The 14,405-nt window shown below is 37.5% G+C and overlaps 1 protein-coding gene across 2 annotated transcripts; it reads right to left on the bottom strand.

The window, feature by feature from the left end:
• Positions 1-6,768: 6,768 nt before the first annotated feature.
• dusp12 (dual specificity phosphatase 12) lies at positions 6,769-13,053 on the bottom strand. 2 transcript variants are annotated; one of them, XM_017704115.2, is made up of 7 exons: positions 12,968-13,053; positions 10,779-11,086; positions 8,658-8,771; positions 8,456-8,574; positions 7,620-7,707; positions 7,331-7,511; positions 6,769-6,961 (listed from the first exon to the last, which is right to left on the bottom strand). In XM_017704115.2, exons 2-7 carry the CDS (start codon positions 11,036-11,038, stop codon positions 6,812-6,814), a joined length of 912 nt encoding a protein of 303 aa, XP_017559604.1. In that variant the 5' UTR covers positions 11,039-11,086; positions 12,968-13,053; the 3' UTR covers positions 6,769-6,811. The 2 variants fall into 2 exon arrangements, with proteins under 2 accessions (XP_017559604.1, XP_017559602.1); XM_017704113.2 differs by lacking the exon at positions 12,968-13,053 and adding an exon at positions 12,585-12,657.
• Between the last annotated feature and the right edge of the window lie 1,352 nt (positions 13,054-14,405).

Below are 14,405 nucleotides of genomic sequence, written 5' to 3'. Positions count from 1 at the left end.
CAAGCAGTTAGAAACAGGCGGTCTTCCCTGCTAGCATTTGGCTATGCTCTGTTAGCTTTAGCGCGCTGTGTTTCTCTGACTCTGTGTGGGCAGGGCAAGAGAGGTCAGCCTCCAGATCAGGGGAGTGATTACAGATGCATTACTCCAAATTAGGACTGCCCAGTTTACAGTGAGGAGAGAGAAATAGGATGAAATATTATCATGTCACTCATCGTTCATTGGAACATCATTCAGCATACATAGTACATGTTTACTGTTTACCTGAAAGAACAATAACAGATTTCGGTTCCCTGAGTCTTTAATAACTGAACAGTTTAAGGGGTTAAAGACGCTGCATATCATTCTGGACTGGAGGCCTTGAAAATGTATTTGAAATTTCACAGCAAAAACTTCATTTTGCCAAGTAAGATCATATTAAATCTAGGCAATATATGCTATATTTTTCATTTTGAAATTGTAAGATCAACTCATTTTTGAGACATTTTTACTTGTTATTTTATCATAATTTTATCATTAAAAAAATTATAACATTTTCTAATTGTATGTTGAAAGTTCGTTTTTGTCAAGATTGACCCCTCCCAGTCCTGTCCATGTGTTCATGTTGTATTTTGGTTTAGACCGCGTGTTCTTTGTTTTATTTTTTTTAGTCCAGCCCCCTCATTTCGTGACACCACCTGTGTTCCCGCCTGTTCCTCATGTATTTAAAGCCTGTGTTTTCCCCTGTCTGGTCGCTTGTCTTTGTACTAGTCTATGTAATGTTGTTTGTTCTGTTTGTACTGTTCTGCTTCTTCTGTTTGATTCTGGTTCCTGTCATGTCTGCCCCCCGATCAATCCATGTTGGCTCTATGACCCTGGACTGTTTAGACTATGACCCTGGAATTGCCCATAATAAATGTCACTTATCTCCGCATATGCGTCCGCCTCCTCGCTCCTAACCGTTACAGTTTTGCACATAATTTTGCTACATTATAGTTTTCAGTGCCCAGTGTTTTAGGAATAATGACTGAATTAAAGCCTAAAGACTACTGGGTTATTGGAAATGCAATAGGAATGTTGGAGATATAATATACAGACCACACTGGCATCTGTGAATTTGACTGATTTGATAAACAGTTTAAGAGCATGTAGAAAGATCTTGCTACCTCTGCTCAGGCCAAACCCAAGCTAAGGAAACACAGAAACGCCCCCTGCTGTCTGTCACTGTACTCTCTGTGCTAATCAGTTAATCATTCACCACGTCAATCAATCATCCAATCACTAACACACATACACACATTTGTCTTGCTATACATATGAGGACGTCCATGGGTTTCTATTGATTTTTGTGATACTGTAGCTGAATAATACTACACCTTTACCTAGCCCTAACCCTAATCTTAACCTCAGTATCCAAAAGGCAATTTTTCTGCTCTTTTATTTTTCAAATAAAAAGGAATTGTGGTGAAAACAACACATGCTCAAGTGAGGACAAAGATTTCATATATTCCTATCAGAGTGACGACATGGGGTCCTCACAAGTATAGCACTACAAGAACTCACACACACACACACACACACACACACACACACACACAAAAAACACCACTCACAACTTTGAAGGGGTAGTCGGGTCATTACACTTGGGATATGACCCTCATAAACCTAACAGGATCTGAGGACTCCATGCAGTAACCAGACAGTTTCCCTGGAGCTCCCACAGTCCAGATCACTGATGATGTTGAGGCCTAAACAGGGAGAAAGCTCCACATGTGCTTCTCTCGGTTAAACAAGACACAGACCTTCGCCAAAGTGTTATAAAAGTAAGTATGATCTATAAGTATAATCACATATAGTGTATATCTAGTGGACGGCTCCAGCTGTAAAGTCTGATGGGCCAAGCTGTTCGGAGCAAACAGCAAAAGACTTACAAATTCTGTGAGTTATTTGACCAAGACTTTGCGTTCAGTGATGAAATATTAAAATATTCAGACAGCTAAACTAAAGTGTGTTTTTATTAGCCTGTATGCTATTAAAGTTTTGGTCCTGGTTGGACATTAGTTTTAAACCAATCTTTGAAGGCTGATAACTTCACGACTTTGTGTGGGTAATTTTTTGTCATATAATCATTAACATGCATTAGCTACATTTTCACTGCGGTGCTCACTGAAGAGCAATGCACATTCAAAAACAAGAACTGGCCCAAATATGAACCAATGGAACTTACAGTTCTGGTTCTAGGTCATTTTCCACCTGCTCACGACACAGAACCATAACAATAACCGAGATTAATTGCAGGAATTCCATGCTGGTCTAAGCTGGTTTATGTTGTTCTAGTGATGGCTTAGCTGGTTACCAAGCAGGGTCATGCTGCTGACCAGCACACCAACATCTATAACACAACAGATCGCTGTTGTCGGGAGAAAACCTTGTATCTCCATTTTTGTTGTTTTTCAGCTTTTTACAGAATTTGAAAATACCTGTTGCCAATTAGATTGTGTTTAAATTTCATGATGAATGGACCAAATAAAACAGCCGAAAATGACTTAGAAAAAATTCTGGTTCCACTGATTACATTAAAAGTAGTTTTTTTTTTTCTTCTCCTGTAAAGTTACCATTTTGGAGATACAAGGTCTTCTTTCAACAACAGCGATATGCTGGTTTTGCTGTTCACCACCATACCAGCATTCAAAAAACATAATTTCTGGGTTTTGCTGGTCTATGCTGGTATTTCAAGTAGGACACTCAATCTGTGCAGGCTAGCGCTGGAGGACAGCCTCCCAACTAGCTTCTCACCTTACAGTACATTCTTCACAAGATAATAAGTTTAAAACCTATGAACATGCCTGTCTAGTAAACATTCTGTCTTCACCCCAAGGAGTAAATGATTTGCTAAATTGATATTGGCTTACAGTGATTCCAAAGACAGAGGATCCCGCAGTGGATCAGTCCTATTTAAAGCAGCCTGATTTGCATCTGAAATCTGGAAAACAGGAAAAGCTCCAATAAATGCATTTGGGTATAATTGACATTAAAGCCTCAAACACATGGTTTTATCGGTAACACTTTCTATGAATGTCATGTTTGTAAGCATCTATAAACACATTCACAACGTTATAACGCATTCAAAAGTCATAAACATGGCTATAAATATTTATAAAATGCATTACACGTTATAGCCATGCTTACTATGCATTATGAATTGTTAACATAATGCATTATATGTACTGTTCATAACAAATTATAAGAGCTCATAAGCTGCATTTGTCCACTCTAAGTGAAGCATACTGTACTAAAGCCTCCTCCAGTGTTAAGAGTGAGGCTTCAAGTTGAAGTGTTTACTGAAGGATTTACTAAAACACTAAAACATCCACAATGAAGCTCATTACAGGCTTCAAATGTCAGAGTTTAAACTAGAGCTGCCATCAGTGTCTTACCCAATGTGGGAAAGTCAATGTACACCACTGTTAATGTACACCACCGTTAGCCTGGCACTAACTTAACACTGCATATCCAATAGAACGCTAGCAGAAATTAGCATTACTGTACTGTAGTGTAGTGTTACAGAGTGAAGGGACATAAAAAGCCTTTATATGTGTCTTAACTTCACTTTTGATAATAATATATGTTACTTATAATATATATCTGTTACTTATTATATATATACTACTTATAATGCATTACAGTAACAATTCATAATGTACAATAAACATGGCTTTAAAGTGTAATTCACTAATTCATTTTTATAAATATTTATAACCGTATGAATGCATTATAATGTTATAAATGTGTTTATAGATGATTACAAACATGACATTCATAGAAAATGTTACCTTTTTATTTCCAATATTGTGTCTGTTATTTTTGTATTTACTGCTATGTAACTTGAGTTATATACTTAACTGTATAAATCCTTAGGTTGGATGCTAAGTATGGCCTACTGTTAACAAACAACACTACTTAGCAAACTTTAAGTTTAAGCCAACAAATAATTCAAAGTTCTTATAGGAAAGTCTTTTCGCTAGGCGGCCATCTTTGCAACACCACCGGGCAGTTATTTCCAGCCATACAAGCTAAAGCTGCCCCTTTGGATGAGTTCAAGCTACAACTAACACTAAAGCGAATACTAACTAATCAGTACTACACTGAGAAGAGCTTGTAGTCTTGTACACCCGCCTTATAGCTTGTGAAACAATACAAATGATGATATGTAGGAGTTCATCAAGATGATATTTATCTTTGAACAGAATGTTTCATAAACGCTACTGTAAGCACTGTATAGTCGCTAAGGCAAAAAAGCTACCCTAGCTATTGTAGCATTGCTATGAAACATTATCTGTTAGACATATTTAAACCAGTGTTACCAAGTACTCCAGATAAAGTTCAGCTTACCTTAGAGCCAATATATGTCTGTTGGTTAGTAGTTTTGACACTGAGCTGCGAGTTTGGTCTTTCATATAGTTTAATACAAAACATTTGCAGCTTGTCTGGATTACAAGCTCCCTGCAAATTCTTTCTAATTTACTGACTGGTCAATCATTAATTTACAAATTGTCTTTAGCATTATCAAAAGTTGGTATAGTTTATCACTGTTATAAAAACGCCTGCTTTGTGCAGTGCCTAACAACATCCCTGTCCTATGATAAAAATCACTGTAATGTACGACCATTAATGGAGCTTATTAGACAAGAAGGAATGAGAGCAGACATACAAACCACAAAAGTAATACTTCCAGATTTGTTGTGTTTTGGCCCTATGATTCTAAGAGACATATGATTTTGATCATTAACACTCCGCAGGATTTTAAGGAGGATGCTGAATGGGGTCATAAATTTCTTCTTCTTGGATTGTCCGGGGTGGGCCTGCTTGTGTATTTTGGAACACCGTCTACTCCGAACTCAGAGTCAAACTAAATCACTATGTGACGTACGCAGACTTTTAAAGCTATAAGCTTTTAAAATTAAACGGAATCCTACACACATACTATCAGTCCTTAGGGACGTACTTGGTGTTTATAAACTGACAAACGACAGATGGACTGAATATGTGCAATCCTTGTTGGTAAGTTTCCACATGCTCATCACTGTAACTTAAATGTAAAATGTGAAAAAAATGCATAAAAATTATAGGAGGCAAATGCAATTTTACTAGACTCTGTACGTGTTATTTAGAGAAAACCTTAAATCAAGCCTCAGAGTGTCCTCAGTTCCATTCATTCTCCAGACAGAGTGAAGGCTACTCTGTAATTATATACACTTTAACATGCTCTCACATCTCTCTGCTGGCCTGACCTGGTAATGCTTAAAGTGGCCTGACATCACATAATGATAAACAGAAGTCATGACGAATACCACTGAAGTGTATTGCTTCACTGTTTAGTGTGTATTTTAATATATACAATAACTGGCCACTTCATCAAAACCTCCTCGCTTCTACACTCTTCGTCCATTTTATCAGTTCCACTGATCATACGTTTCACTTTGTAGTTTGACAGTTACAGACTGTAGTCCATCTGTTTCTCTGAGTACTTTGTTACCCTGTTCTTCAATGGTCAGGACACCCTCAGGACCCCCACAGAGCAGGTATTTGGTTGGTGGATCATACTCAGCACTGTGTGTTAGTGTGTGTTGCGCTGGTCTGAGTGGATCAGACACAGCAGTGCTGCTGGATTTTTTAAGCACCTGTGTCACTGCTGGACTGAGAACTGTCCACCAACCAAAAATAGCCAGCCAACAGCGTCCTGTGGGCAGCATCCTGTGACCACTGATGAAGGACTAGAAGATGACCAACACAAACTGTGCAGCAGCAGATGAGCTGTCGTCTCTGACTTTACATCTTTGGATGTAAAGGGTGGACTGACAAGGTAGGAGTGTCTAATAGAGTGGACAGTGAGTGGACACAGTGTTTAAAAACTCCAGCAGCACTGCTGTGTCTGATCCACTCAGACCAGCACAACACACACTAACACAGCACCACCATGTCAGTGTTACTGCAGTGCTGAGAATGATCCACCACCCAAATAGTACCTGCTCTGTGAGGTTCCATGGGGGTCCTGACCACTGAAGAACAGGGTAAAAGGGGGCTAAGAAAGTATACAGACTACAGTCTGTAATTGTAGAACTGCAAAGTTTACCTATATGGTCAGTGGAGCTGATAAAATGGACAATGAGTGTAGAAACAAGGAGACGGTTTTAATGGCCAGTTGGTGTATATATTAACAATATCAAGTAAAAAGTGAAGCAAAAATGACATGTGGTATGTCATCACTTTTGTTTGACAATGTAACATGGGACATTTAAACATCACCAGGTCAAGCGATGGTCAAAGAAAGTGATGCTAGTTTAGAATCTGCTTTCTTTATTTCTTTACAAGCCTTTCTGTGCCAGTTCTGTTAACCTATTAAATTTACTATACACTCAGGGTCAAATTTATTAGGCATTAGCCCCACAGTTTTTATAATTTTTAGAATTTTTTTAATGTATTTATTTTAGATACTGTTGTATTGGTGTTTTAAGAAGATACAGAAAAATCACTAGGGTGCCAAAAACGTACATTTGACTAGAACCACTTTAGAAGGAAGAACAACAGCAGTATGGCGCCACCTTGTGTACAAATCACATAAGTAAATATACTGCAAAAACTTCAAGACAGAGGGATTGTAGTACTTTTTCTTTAAAAAAAATAAATGAAATAAAAAAAAAAACAAAAAAAAAAAAAACAAAAAGCCAGGCACTCCAAGCTCCCCAATGACAACTGCTCTTTTCCCTCCAGCAAAAGATCAAATACAAAATATTCAAACAATATATAACTTTATTTGTGTTGTTAAATAGCTGTGTCATTTGAGTGCTGAAATGTTGACATGTTTTATTTCGTCCACTCTGTTCTTATGCATCTGGAAAGCAGGGGTCACCCACCGGCCACACGAGCACTGCTCACCGTACCAGTTAAAGGAGCCCAGCTTGGAGCTGCATTTAGGACAGAGTAGCTGCAAAAATAACACCAAAAAAAGCAATGTGTCAAAAAAATCTCTAATATAAGTGGAGTTCCTCACAACATAACCCAGATATTGCACATACGTATAAATTATTACCGTCAAACTGTAAAAACCACACACTACAGATTCATACTGGATTAAAATATTTTCACAATTATTACTGATTGTAAGTAAAACTAATCCAGCTTGACTAGTACATAAAACTGTTTGTACTGATTCAGCATCTATACTTAATTAGTAATTCTAAGCAATGCTGATATATTTCTATAAATATCTATATAAGCAGTTTTGTTGCTTGTTGGTTATTATTTATTGTTACCCCAGCGCTGTATTAAGAGTTTATGCTTTTACGAGCAGTACCTGTCCATCCATGACACCAAGCAAAGCATCCTCCATCCACTGGACCGGCTCTATGAAGTACGACGTACACTCTGTCTGATCTCCTGCTGGACGTCCAGCACTGAACCTTTTATGAGAAAAGGCAGACGCCCCACTGCCCAGATAGTGGCTAAGGATGCTGGAGTGGCGGAAGAGTGTGCGTCTATAAGAATGCCCAAACAAAACAAGCACAAATGCACTTCAGATGCAAGTTTTCAATACAGTAAGTGAAGTGAAAAGTAACTCCGATGAATTCAGGCAGAAACTTTACCTGCATTTTCTGCATCTATAGACCACCTCAGTATTTTGGGTCTGGGCTGGGTCAGCAGCAAACACATCCTTGGGGAGATTCTGGAGTTCTAGATCAATGAAAGACAAAGCCTCGTTACCAAAAGAATTAACAGACCTCTGAACTCATCATTTTGTAGTGGGCATCATGCATATTGCTGCTGTCGGAACAAAACCTCGTATCTCCAAAATGGTAACTTTACAGGAGTAGAAAAAAACCTACTTTACTTTTAATGTCAGTCAATGGAACCAGAATTTTTTCCAAGTAATTTTGGGTTATTTCTTTTGGTCAGTTCATCCTGAAATTTACACACAATATAAAGGGCAAAAGGCATTTTCAAATTATGTCAAAAACTGAAAAAGATCTGACAAAAATGGAGATGCTAAGCTTTCTCCCGACAGCAGTGATATGTTAGGAACTCTGGGTGTAAGCTGGATTTCTCTATGGAAAAATGAATGGGATTTTCTAAAATCACAGCTATCACACTGTATGATAAATTAAAATACAATACAAGCCTAATATGATTTATTCTACTTACATTTTTCCCAAAGTTTTACTGGATCTTCTGAATTACAATGTTGTTAAAAATTCAAAACATAACCTTTGCTACATCTGTGCTAACAGCAAGCTAACACCTGCTTCAAAATTATGTTACATTAAAGTAAGTCTACTGTTGATTCCAGTATACTAAAAATAAAACAAATGCAATATTTTATGAATTTCCCACAAGCCATAAAATGGTAAACATGCATTTGTGTTAAACAGAATTTTTGTCTGAAGACTGCACATAAGCACCTTTAGTACGTGGAAAGACAAACCTGGATATTTCTCAGTGACTTTCTTCAGTCTAAACTGCTTGTATAACGGACTGTTCATATCCAATTCACAATTCATGGATTCGTACAGGCCCAGTTGGTCAAGAAACTCCTCGTTCATTCTGTAAATATAAGAAAAAACCTCTTTTGAAATTCAACAGCATGTTTGATTTGCAACAGAAATATGGATATTTTCTGCACTTACTTGACGTCCGGTTTGAGCTGCTGCAGTTTGGTATACGCATCCTGCAGGTTCAGCTTCTGTGTTTTCATTAGATAAGCAGTAACTACAGCAGCACTTCTACTTTGACCCACATGGCTGAAAAAACAAAACAAAAAGAAACAAAACAATGTGCTAAAATGGGGATGGACAATATGACAATATGTTTATGTTATCATGATGATTCATCCAGTTGATCATGATTTGCTCATACAAAGGCTGCTTTTTATTGGTTTAGATCAGCAGTTGCTCAAATGGTTCCAAAATGATCTTGTAAATAGAATGCAATGGGTTGTTTCTCAAGAAGAGCTATCAATTTCTGGAAATTGCTAATGGGGTTCCACAGAGGTCTATCCTTGGGCCAGTGCTATTCACAGTATATACTAATAAAGTTGAATAACACAGTAAAAGCTGTAAAATGCATTTTATGAAGATGATAGTCACATATTCTTGCACGTCCTCTGTAACACTAGCCACTGAATATTAAAAAATCTTTTTTTGTTCTTGTTACAGATACCGTACATAGTCTGAAACGAGTGTTGAATGAAGAAAAGACAAATGTATATACTTTTCTGGATCTCATGGATCTCATGCAATAGACAGTAAGTGATACAGCAGTAAATGGTTTGAATTATACAGTTAAAGACTGTGTTTCGAGCTACAAATATTTGGGAATTTGGATCAATGACAAGCCATCTTTTAGGGCACGGACTGATGATTTAATAAAGAAAGCAAGTTGGTTGAACATTTTTTTAATATTGTTATTTGGTAATTTATATGAATGTAGCTCCTTCAACCCAGAAATCTGAGGACACTATCCTAGTACAGTTTATTTTATTACTGGTGATTTGACTGAAAACCCATTCATTTGAGCTGTATTGTAAAGTTGGATTGCCATTGTTGTACATAATGTTGTACATACATAATTTCCTATTTTTTAATTTAATTTTTAATTTAAAGGTCTTCTGAGACAGCTTCCACTTTACTTGTAATCTTTCTTTACAGTCAGAACAAAGGAAAAAATGTATTAGACATAATGAGCATGTTTACATGCACTCATTAATCCGATCATAATCAGATTTCTGCTTTTATCTGATTATTCAAAAGGTCATGTAAACAGCACACTCTGATTTCTTAGATCGGCGTAGATCAGATTAAGAGATCTGATAAGGGGACTGGATTTTAGATCAGTAATCAGATTTCTCAGCATATGTGAACTCTTACTCTGATTTCTTTCAGATTTCTCAGCCTGTGAATGTGCAAAAAACTGACCGCGGTATTGGACATAAGCAAACAGCGTCACCGTGAGACGCAGCAAAACACTTCTGGGGCAGCGCTGAAACCAAATACATGCTTGAGGAAATTAAGGATTTAAATGTTCATCTTCTAGATGATTTTCAGGTAAAGTGACAATGTTTTTAATAAAAAAGCCACAGCATGAAACTTGAGTTTTACATCACGTTTACGTCACATTGTCCTCTGCGAGTTTATTGGCCTGATTGCAAAGCAGGAATCTGATTACTGTCTGACTCACGTAGACCCAGAGTTTCACCATGAACTCATTACTCGAGAACATGTAAACACACTCCATGATTGGCTGGTTCTGAATGTACAATTCTCATCTAATGCTAAAAACTTTTACCTTTAAAATACTGTGAAACAATCTAATAGATGTGAAGTGTGTTTTCCTAATTGTGTCTAATTTCTACCTTTTTTATGTTTTTGGTTTTAATTATTTTGCCTGTTCTACATATTTGATATGACTTTCTGCAAACTTGTTCTTAATGAGACATTCTTTCATTTCCATTTAATGTATTACTATTTTGCTGCATGTGTTGCAGCTAAACTACCCCTTCAAAAATTACAGAAAATAAATAATAAATAAGCTGTTTCTGTACAGTAACTGCATGAATTGCATAGTAACAAGTAATCAACATGATGTCAGCCCATTATGCCATGTCTCATAGCCTTTTTTAAATGTGGCACTATTGGCTTGCTGGCGTATTTTGTCCAGTATTTACTGTGATAAATACCATGTATCATGAAAATGTCATCATGCATCACAACATGTTAACATTTATATTAAAACCCTTAATATAAACTTACCAGTGGACAAGAACGGATGACGGCTTGCCTACAGATGTGGTTAGAGCTTCTGTTATGAAGTGGACACAGCCGTCCAGTCTGCTGAGCAGATCTGTGGACGGATCGTCCAAAGCATGGACGAATTTTGTGTGGAAGCCAGAGATATTTGGCTCCTCTGAGTCCACAGTGAGAACATGAGTGATTCCTGCATTGGTAAGATCTGCAGGGACCTTAAGATCTGCGACAGATCCGATATAGAGTCCAGTCTCAACAGCGATCATGGTGTTCCCATATATGCAGTCAGGTGGACGATGACAGAATACAAACAGCTAAGAAAATGGAAAGATTTGATGTTAGGATCCATATTCCAGATATTCTCCTTCAGTGTGAAAAATAAACACAGGTGAGAAGAAAAATAAATGAATGAAATAAAAAAAAAAAAAAATATTCCTAAAATTAATGAAGACTGTTGTGCAATAAAATTCCATCAGGGAAAGACAGAAATCCCCAAAATGTAACCACCAACACATTGTTGTTATCATGACTTTAAGAACACTACATGTATGTAAATGTATTACAGAGGATTTTAATTAAAGCTCAATAAGGCACAGTTAGAGAGAATTTCCTCAAGTGAAGGTTCAAAACATCATAATGTCTGACTTGCGTCATGATTCAGTGCCATATACGGTTTACTGAAGTAGCCGAGTAGGAATATCAACATCTTATACAGTCAGCAACTGAATGTCTAATCAACTAAAGTACAATTCAGTGATATTTCAAAAACATTTGTACATTACATTTACAGCATTTAACAGACGCTCTTATCCAGAGTTACTTACACAAAGTGCTTTGTCTATCTAGAGAAAGTATCTGTGCTAGTTACCAATAAGTTAGAGAGAAAGACGGTCCTGAGCTCAGATACTGCTAGAAACAAAAAGTCTGTTGATACCGAGAGACAAGGAACAGAGTTGAACACAGGACTCTGTGCAATACAATACAACACACTACAATACACTACAATACATAAGTGCAGTACAATTGTAAGTGCATTTCTTTATAAGAAGTTAGGTAATTATCTTGGTCAGTACATTTCTAATATGAACTAGCCACATTTACACAGCTCTACTTACTTAAGCACATTCTGAATGGATTTGTGCTTTTCTGAATATTAAACACCTCAAATTATAATGTTTTTACTTTGTCTTGAATACATCACTGAAGAAACTAGAACCTCATCTCCTGCCTGGGTCTATAATTGTTTTGCAGACGGTGATAATATTCACATCCCTCTCGTTGGAGCTTTGTTGATTTAGTTCACACCAAAACAAGATTAAACAAGAGAAAATCTGGCTTCAGTTCTTCAGTTCCTACTTTCATACAAGCTGGATGTACTAATTGGGTTCTTTATTAAAGGCAAAGGTTCTATTTAGAAACATGAGGTCAATATAAAACATTTGCAGGCTTAAACGGTGCTTTGCATGGTGAATCGGTTCTTCAGACTGAAGGAGAATGTGCTGTATAAGCGTTCTGAAAATAGTTCTATGGAGCACCGAAAAGGGTTCTTTCATGGTTACAAGCTTGACATCATAACAACAGCAGAACACTTTTTGTTGCTATATGGAACCATGTAAAACAAATTCTCCATCCATATGAAGAACTATTTCGCCTTGCAAAGAACCATCAAAGCATGCAAATGGTTCTGCATAGAAGTCATGGTTCTAAGTAGACAGAACATTGTCTTTACTAAAGAATCACTGGAGAACCATCTTTTAAAAGAGTGTAGTTCTGCTTGAGATTCTTTTAATTGAGATAAGTTAGTATTATTACCGGTTTTAGGCTCATCTGCTCATATGAAACACCGCTGGTTGTGATCTGAACACGCCAGCTGTCGTTCGGATTAACACTATTTAGACAAACATTGAGTTAAATTAGTTATTCTCGAGCTCCTCGTTCGAATTTTCCGTTCCACCTTAAATGGCGCAGCAGCTGTAGCCTGGCGCCAGAGACGTTATAGTGACTGCAGCGCTGTTTAAGGTGGAACGGGTAAATTAGAACCAGGAGCAGGCGAAGCCAACTTCAGCCTTACTTTTATATCCTAACCAGTACGCAGCTTCATCACGTCTTCGGGTAAAAGAGACTCTTTGTGAGTCGTTGTGAATTTTAGAAACATAATAAAATAATAAAAATAAATTGAATCAGCAACGTGTTACCTGTTTCCGACGGTGCTGTTCAATAACAGGGCCGATGAGGAATAAATAGTGAAGCGCTTTAGTTCCGGAGAATGGGGTCTAGCGCTGTGTCACTGTTCTTCCAGCCGCCAGGGGGCGTCAGATACACAATAATCCAGAGAGGTTTGAATGAATTGATACGGCGTGTCGGTGTGTAATATATGCAGTGATAAATGGACGCAAAATGGATTTATTTGATTTATTCCATGTAGCCACAGCTGGAGCCTAATTATTAGAAATGTATTCATTCATTCATTCGTTTGTTTGTTTGTTTGTTTGTTTGTTTGTTTATTCATTCTCATCATTTCACGCAATTACTGAAGCATTACTTTCAAATAACATGTAAATGATGATACTATGGTTTGTCTGTTTGTTTGCTTGTTTATTTGTTTACTGATTCATACAGCTAAATTCGAAACATTTTACCATTGAAATAACAGGTAATTGAGGGTGCTAACTGGGTTATTTGATTGATAGATATGTAGGTAGATAGGAAGGTGGATGGATGTATGGATGGATGAATGGATGGATGGATGGATGGATGGATGGATGGATGGATGGATGGATGGATGGATTTAGCTTAGCTGAAGCATCAAATCAGACACACAAAAGCCTGCTCCTAAAGGGCGGTGTAGGTGGTTGTATGTTTCTTCTAATGCAGCTGCAGTTACTGCAGAGTTACAGCTACTGTAGCATTTAACATCGTTTTGTGAACTTTCATGCCCTGAAGTAGCTCGGCAGACAGTTCCTCAAGGAAGTTGAGCCACTTCTCACATCCGTACCATAAAGTGAGAGGCTGAAGAACTTTCTCATAAGACATCTAAGATTAATGACTCTTTCCAGCTACTTAGAAAACTGGGTCACTTCAGTTCACCATGCAGTAAATCAACTCAGGTTTCTCTGAAGTAATCCTGCTTTGGCCTGAGTAAAATCATTTGGCCTCCACTGTCCTGCCCGGCCTGGAACGCTGCCACATTTTAAAGGCCCTCAGCAATATCTAGAGCAAATAGGAAAGTCCACAGTATTTGCTTTTTACTGGAACGTCCAGGCTGCTGTTCTGCCGAGTGTGCCTGATGTGTTGCTATAAGTGTAATCTTGCCCTTTTGCTCAGGTTATGGCAGTCTCAGATGTTGTCTGTGAAAGCAGATGATGCTGTGACATTTAACTAAGAGCCAGTCACTCTGGGGCAGCTGTTATATGCCTGGGCAGTGACATTCTCATAAAACACTGCTTATTAATCCCCAAGTGAGCTTTCAACTGAAATATATCAGAGACAAGCAGAAGCGAAAGCTATGATTAGCATGTCAGTGTTAGCATAATATAGAACAGTACTGTGCAAAAAAATTAAAAATAAATAAATAAATAAAGAGCTATTTATATAGGCAGTAGGTGTTTATTTGCTCAGAAAAACACTAATATA

The sequence above is a fragment of the Pygocentrus nattereri genome, chromosome 17, assembly GCF_015220715.1.
Source record: "Pygocentrus nattereri isolate fPygNat1 chromosome 17, fPygNat1.pri, whole genome shotgun sequence".
Lineage (NCBI taxonomy): Eukaryota > Metazoa > Chordata > Actinopteri > Characiformes > Serrasalmidae > Pygocentrus > Pygocentrus nattereri.
Note: the sequence above shows the minus strand (reverse complement) of the source record. Positions and strands in the feature narration are given on the sequence as shown.

Excerpts from the sequence above, each read along its gene's own strand:
- dusp12 (XM_017704113.2), bottom strand. Across the intron at positions 7,708-8,455 it reads AGTCACTGAGAAATATCCAG|AACTCCAGAATCTCCCCAAG; the intron begins GTTTGTCTTTCC and ends TCATTGATCTAG. Across the intron at positions 6,962-7,330 it reads TTGGTGTCATGGATGGACAG|CTACTCTGTCCTAAATGCAG; the intron begins GTACTGCTCGTA and ends TTATTTTTGCAG.